The 7273-nt window shown below is 59.3% G+C and overlaps 1 protein-coding gene across 1 annotated transcript; it reads left to right on the top strand.

The window, feature by feature from the left end:
* Positions 1-5916: 5916 nt before the first annotated feature.
* LOC112876561 (transcription factor bHLH147) lies at positions 5917-7164 on the top strand. Its single transcript, XM_025940692.1, has one exon. It carries the CDS (start codon positions 6072-6074, stop codon positions 6714-6716), a length of 645 nt encoding a protein of 214 aa, XP_025796477.1. The 5' UTR covers positions 5917-6071; the 3' UTR covers positions 6717-7164.
* The last annotated feature ends 109 nt before the right edge of the window (positions 7165-7273 follow it).

Raw genomic sequence — 7273 nt, 5'->3', positions numbered from 1 at the left:
AAAATATATTAAAAAATTGGAGCGAGATTTCGCTATTGGGACTGTATAATCACCGGACACCGCCGAGCCTTGCGGCTTTGCTGTTGTCTGTGCGTAGGTGGACCGTGCCTACCATTAGCTGGTTGTTGGGTACGCCTACCGATCTTGTTGTTCTAAGCATAGCCTGATAACCAGCTGGCACGAGCTTTTGTGCGGCCTGCACAAGATCGTCGTCTGCTCCCATCTGATACCCATCGACTCATCAGGGAGCGTGCTCGACACTTACGTTCATGCACCAAGCGCCATGGGTAGCTAGCTAGCTGGTGACCAGGGCCTGTTGAGCTGAGGCTGCCAAATTTTGTCAGGAACAGCCCTGTTCAGTGAAGTCTGTTCATCCACATGGCCCGATGGCATCTGGCCGGCGGCCCTTCCGGAGCCGAGAGAGCTTGAAAGCCGGTAGCGTTGCGCGGTTGTGCCCTGCAGGCTGCAGCAGCAGCTGGAGCTGGACCTGTGCTCACCTTTATCTCGTGTGCAGGCAGCAGGCAGGCATGCAGGCAGGCTGCTACAGCCCTGAGGATGCTGCTACCCGGAGTCTTTAGTTGGGACAGCCGGTGGCGCAAAGCTGTTCGGTTCACTGCTCTGTGCCTCTGTTACGCACATTAACAGGAGATGTTCCGTTGGTTGCACGGTTAATTAATATAGCTGGAAATCACCACCCAGAGTTCAGAGATTATGCGAAAACGCAGGCCCGCTTGGGCGAGTTGCATATATCCCCTTCGGCCCGAGCCGCGTGTAGCGATGCGAACCGGTCTCCGCGAGCGGCACCACCTGCCCCGCAAAAATCCAAGCACCGTTCGTCGGGTGCTGCTAGCGGTAGCCGCCGGTAGGGGGGCGATCGGTCGAGGCTGCGCGACGACGCGGCCTGGCCTCAAGGCTGAAGCACGTGAGGAAGTTTGAAAACGAAAACCAGGTGGCGTCATCTGTCATCCGTCGTGGCGCCATCATCTGCTCTAGCCAAGAGGTCGCGGCCATTTTTTTTAGACCAATCTTTTCAGGAAAAAAAAACAGAGACCAGACAACGAGCACGGTTTCTTTCCTGACGTGAAATGGGCGTTGGTTCTGGGATATACTCCACGGCGCCAAAAAAGATTCCCGCTGCTCCCTCCCGTTCCTTCCCAAACGAGCGGCGGACAGGACACGTACGTGCCGGAGCAGGAGGCGCGGCACCCAAACCCACGCGGAACAGGCGCCGGCACTGACTGCCACACGAGAGCGAGAGTGCCCTGCCGGCTGCCGCCAACCCCCACCCCACCACCGCCACAAGTCGCAGGCAGCGGCAGCGGCGCCAGAGATGGACGACATCCTGTACCGAGCCCCGGATCGGGCAGCGGAATCTGCAGCAAACATGGGCTGTCCGCCCGCCGGGGCGGGGGCGCGTGCGCGCTTCTCCTCCTCAGCCGCCAGCCGGCACGTCTTTTTAGTTGCTTCCACGCGAAAAAGGAAGGCCTGCCTGCCAATCTTGCCGGCCGGCCGGCCGGGCTGCGCGCGCGCGGCCCAGGGACTCGCCTCGCCCTCGCCCTGCCCCTCCCGGGGAGACACCTGCCTTTCTCCCGGACGCGACACCGGCAGCACGGCACGGCGCGGCAGGCGCAAGCACAGTGGCGCGCGCGACGCGAGGACGCAGCGGCGCGTTTCGCCCGCTCACCCACCGCGGCTCGGGCTCGTGCTCCGATCCGATCCAGCCGACTGATGAGGGGTCGATCATGGCGCCGGATCTTGCACGGGTTGTCGTCAGGGGTCACGCGGATTGATCGCGCTGCCCCCACACGGCCGGCCTACGTGAAGGTGCACTGCTACTATCAGTAGTACTTCCGCGGTGCAGCCCACAAGGCCACTACGCTACGCGTCCCCCCGGTAAGCATTAAGCAAGGGCCTCCACGCACGCTTCCACTCCACGCTGAGTCGCGCCTTTCAATGATTGGGCCTCTACATGGCGCCACGTACGCACTGCTGTGCTCAACCTGTCAACCACATCGCGACCGACCCGCCGCTCCAGCGAGTGCGCGACTTCGTAGATGCCACCATACCCGCAGGCAAGCACAACTACACCGATCAAGCTGGCTAGCCGCCGGCCGTCGGCCGCCGCCCTGTCTCGGCACCAGGGACGCCTGGTGCCCAGCTCGAATACGGCCACCGGAGCAACCCAGCAGCCGGCCCCCGGCGCCCAGCTCTCTGGCGCGGCGTCCGGCACCGGCTGCACGCACGCCCGCCGGCCTCGCTGCGCGCCACATGATCCCATTACGCCGCAGCCGACCCATCCAATCCGATCCAATCAACCCCCACCACCCTGAGGCGCGCCCGCGCGCGTAAATACCCCGCTGCACCGGCAGGCAGGAGGCGTCGCCCCCGCGCTGGCCCCCCGCCAGGCTGCCACGCTTCTGCTGCTGGCATGGCTATGGCATGGCGCGCATCTGAAACAGAAGCGCGCGGATCGGGCTTGCCTCTCGATCGGACGATGCCCTGTTCGCCTCTCCCTCTCCCTTGATCTCGGGCTGGGTCGAACACAGTGCGCGGTGGAGCCCGTGCGCGCGCGCCATGGCCCATGTGCGGCGCGCTTGGGGTTTGCTGTGTGCGCGCGCGCTAGGCAGGCTCGCATGCTATCATGGCAACGTTGAGGCCTTGCTCCCCAAGGGCGGCCTCCCGTCGCCCATACCTGATCAAACCAATCGAGTGCCTTGACATTTACTGTATGCTTGTATTCTCGCCCGTTTTTCCTTTCTTTTTTCTTTTTTACATGCGGAAGCCGTGCATGTGTGTGCATGCCTTATGACGCAAGATGCCGTCTGCTCGAGTGCAGAAGGGCTTAACTGCCTATTGTTCGATCGGAGGCCTCGAGCAGCAGCTATCACATACAGGCACATGCAGGGGGCGTGGATTTCCTTCCTGGCCATTCATTTCGGAGGTTTGATCTGGACTATTCATTGCGTGATCAGACGGCCCAGACGGTTTGGGAGTAGTAGAAGAGGAGGAGACTATTCGGGCAGAATCTCCGCGTTCCAGCGCGTGACGTAGAAAGACGTACTGGCACCTCGCGGCAGTGACGCCCATGTGGCTCCCCATTAAGAAGCAAACGGTATTCAATTAGCCAGTTGGTCCAGAGCCACGGAAGGCAACTCGTCAACGTGATGCCTGATCAGTTCCTGCTTAGCCCATGCTAAGATTAAGGGCATGTTTGATTCACGGTCATAATTTGCCACGTCTAAAGTTAAGTACCAGCCACACCTGTGGCAAGCCACATTCTGTGGTAAAATGAACGGTTTGGTTGGTAACTAAACTGAAGTATAACCGCTGCTTTCCTAAAAAAAAGTAAAGTGTGGCTGCTATTTGGATGTCTGCCATCAATGTTTGGCAAAAAATTGCGACATCTGTTTGGTTGCCAACCATATGATGTTAAAACCATCTCAGTATGAATCAGTATGGAATGGATTCATTTTGTTACCGTTGGGGGCGCCGGGCGCGGTGTGGCGCAGAAAAATGACGGTACAACTTTGTTAGGAAAAACTGGCAGGTTGGGCTGGGGCTTGTGGCGAACCTAGCTTTAGTTGGAAACCAAACACCAGCCAAAATATTTATGGCAAGTCTAATCTTAGCTGATTTAGCAGGAACCAAACGCACCCTAAGCTGATACTTAATTCCGGCAGAGAGTAACTTAGATTTGTGCAACGATATATGTGAAAACCTGAGTTCGGTGTCAGTGTGCAAGTGCTTTTAGCTGCTGATCCAATGGTACTAGTACTTGCTTGGGTTCCCTTCCCCAAGCCGCCGTGGATCGCCGTCACGAGAGCCACGCACGCATGTGTACGGCGGGGGATGATGCAAACAGCTAGACTAGCAGCTTGTTAGGAAGCGAGGGAGCAGGCATGCGTGCAGCCTAGCCCTAGGCTTTGGGATTAAAAACACGCGCGAGCAGAGGTTGCAGCAGATCGACGCGCTTATTAAAAAGAGGCGCTCGGATCACGACGGGCTACGCAGGGGGAGTACGAGCGGCTGCGGCCTGGCTGGCTTGCTTTCACCTAGTTTACGCCTGCCGAGGCAGGGGCGTTTGACTTGGCGCGGCCATTAAAAGGCTCGGCAGCCGCCTCATAAAACGGGGGCACGCCCCCGTCTTTTACACGGCCAAGCAACGTTTGATCCTGATACCACCCAACATGGAACGCACATGGCCTGATACTCCTCCCCTCTTTCTTTCAGCGTCATGGGTCAAATGGAGTACAACTTTTGCTCACACGAAAAAAGATTACAAACTTGTAGCAGTAAGATCTGGTTGGCGATTGCCAACGGCACTCGGCACGCAGTAAAACTCGACACTCGACAAGCATGTGGCCAGCTCTGGTTTTTCAGCTAAACGGCAGAATTGAAAACGGCAGGTTAAACCCCCTCCTCCTCACCTCCTGCAGCTGCAAAAAAACCAGCAGGTTATCGAGGATAAGCACGGGTTTTGGGAGGAATATTAAAATACGGGAGGACTACGACAAGAATCTGGGGAACAAGACACGAATGATTCAGCCCAGTTGCCGCGCGGGGGGGTTGCTTCCGCCGCGCGACGTCCTCCTCTGGGCTCTGGCATGTGACCCGCCGCCCGGGCGCTCCATGTTACCGGCGTGATCCACCCATCGGCGCCCCGGGCCGGCGCGCCCATGAGGAACATGGCGCCACATGCTACACACGCTAGCGCCGGCTACATACCCCCCCTAGCTAGTCCACAGCAAGGCAGCAGGCAGCGCCGGCGTGTGCTGCCCCCTCCCCTCCCCTCCCCTAATCATGGCTAAAGCGTAGCACTAGCATCGGATCACTCGCCCGGCTCCGCCTAAACTACTAGTAGTAGAGCGCAAAACCACACCGCGCCTACGCCCAGGCCCAGGCCCCCGGAGAACGCGATGCCTAGGTTGAGGCCGGCCACCGCCGCTCGATCTGGTCGATCTCCGGATCACAGGACCGGCCGCCGCCGGGTTTTGTCAGGCATCGCGTCTGCTTGTGGTGGCAGCTAGGCTCGCGAACACAGCCCAGGAACTGACGCATCGGCGGTAAACCTTGTCACTTGCGTAGCGCGCGGGCCTGAGTAGCGTGGGCAACTCCTCGGTGGATGGCATGAACATGAGGTCTCTTTTTGGTGGTGTTTGATCGATCGGACGGGCGCAGCAGCAAGAGAGTCGGAACAGGCCGGGTCTGAAGAAGAAACGGAGCCTTTTCTTTTCTTTTTTTTAAAAAAGAAGAGAACCCTGACAGTGCATACACGGCAATCACCATGTGCGAAAAGAATCAGAGGCTCTTGCAAAGTTAACAACGATAATCTGTGCTACTGTACAGCAAGCGTATACGGTATACGCACAGCCATCGATCTGCCCAATCAGTCGGAATACCACGCCATACGGCAGCCACCGTACGTACACGGTATTGCCACTGCCGTTCAGTTCTGAGTTTCACACTAGCTACGACTAGGAGCCTAGGCGGCTAGGACCTAGGATGAGAGGGGAGAAGAGGTCACTTGCGTGCACTTGCTCTCCAGCAAAGGGCCACCATGTCCACGCGATCCCTACACCTCCGTGACCACATTGGTGGACGCCGGGCCACAAAGTCCAAGCCCAGTGGACCTCATAATTAGCGGCTCACTCCCAGTGACACACATGCAAAATGGATTAGACCAGAAGGAAAGGAAAAAAACAAAGTGGATTTTTTATTAAAAAAATACATATGCACACGCACTTATTGTTAACACCTCAGCGCAAAAGAGAGGCGGCAGAAAATCCAAGCGGATCACAGGAGGGAGCCGCGCAGACGGGCAGTGGAGCACCATCGGCGTCGCCATTTGCCAGTGCCGCACCCCCCTTTATATTCCCCCCGCCCTCCCACCCTCTTTCTCCTCCCCATTCTCCCATCGCATCGCCTCTTCCCTCCCTCCCATCCCCTGTCCGGAGCCGGCCGCAAAGCCAGCTCCTTGGATCGCAGTCCGCACACAGCTCCTCCTGCCCTCGCGCCGTCCTCGATCCATCGGGTGCGTTTGCGACCAGGAATTGTCGGCGCTCGCACTGGCAATGGCGTCCACGTCGAGCTCGGCGCCCGCGGCGGAGGTGGAGGAGAGGGGCCGGAAGCGGAAGCGCGCGGAAGGGCCGGAGCCCGCAGCGGGGGCCGATGCGCCGCCGTCCAAGTGGCGTACGCGGCGCGAGCACGAGATCTACTCGTCCAAGCTCCTCGAGGCGATCCGCCTCGTGCGCGCGGGGCCGTCCACCGCCGGCGCGGCGGGCCCGCCGCGCGGCAGGGCCGTGCGCGAGGCGGCCGACCGCGCGCTCGCGGTCGCGGCGCGCGGGCGCACGCACTGGAGCCGCGCCATCCTCGCCTCCAGCCGCCGCCGCATCCAGGCCGTGCGCCGCGCGCGCCTCCGCGCCCCCGCATCCCCGTCGTCGCGCCACGGCGCCGCCACCTCCGCCTCCGCCTCCGCCTCCACCTCGGCGACTGGGGAGGGCGCCAGCACGCCTCCCCTGGTGAGGAGCGCGAGGGTGCTGGGGCGGCTGGTGCCCGGCGGCCGGAGGCTGCCCTTCCCGACGCTCCTTGAGGAGACCACCGACTACATCGCGGCCCTCGAGATGCAGGTCCGCGCCATGACGGCGCTCGCCGAGGCGCTGTCCGCCATCTCGGCCACCTCCTCCTCCTCCTCCGGCGCCGGCTCTTCCTCCTCCTAGCCGGCGTGACCGGAGCTCCAAGATTCGTGCATTCGTTGTAAATTTTCCCTCTTTTTTCCTCCCAACGAATTTTTCCTCGGGATTAGTTAACCTCTAGCTTTCTCCCTCTCTCCCCACTAGTTTTTCTTTGTCGTCTTGTTTCTCTCATTTGGGCGAGCGGTTAGTGTGATGATGAAGAAGATGATGATGGCGTTCCAGGATTAACCCGTGCTGTAATGTGGTAGAACGAAGAAGCCGTAGACCACAGTGGTTTTGTTGTGTCCTCTCCTCCCCCTTCTTCCAGCTCAGGATTCTTTCGTAGCTTGGTTTGTTGGTCTCTTCAGCCTCGGTCGCTCTCCGATGAATGCACCTTGAATTGTTCATTCAGATCGCACCTCTTGTATGGTGAATTGTGCCTCTTGCTTAACGCCCTGTAGCATAATCCTAAAGTTCTTCAGGGTTTGTATCATCTCATAGTCATAATTACCGATCTGTACTTGAGAGGAACCTGAAATGATGCTCGGTTTGTGCGTTGGCGGTCGGGAACGGTGAGCCTTTCATGACGTGCCCCCGATCCC

This window comes from Panicum hallii, chromosome 9, assembly GCF_002211085.1.
Source record: "Panicum hallii strain FIL2 chromosome 9, PHallii_v3.1, whole genome shotgun sequence".
NCBI classification, from domain to species: Eukaryota; Viridiplantae; Streptophyta; class Magnoliopsida; order Poales; family Poaceae; genus Panicum; species Panicum hallii.
Note: the sequence above shows the minus strand (reverse complement) of the source record. Positions and strands in the feature narration are given on the sequence as shown.

Excerpts from the sequence above, each read along its gene's own strand:
- LOC112876561 (XM_025940692.1), top strand. The coding sequence starts at position 6,072 with ATGGCGTCCACGTCGAGCTCGGCGCCCGCGGCGGAGGTGGAGGAGAGG.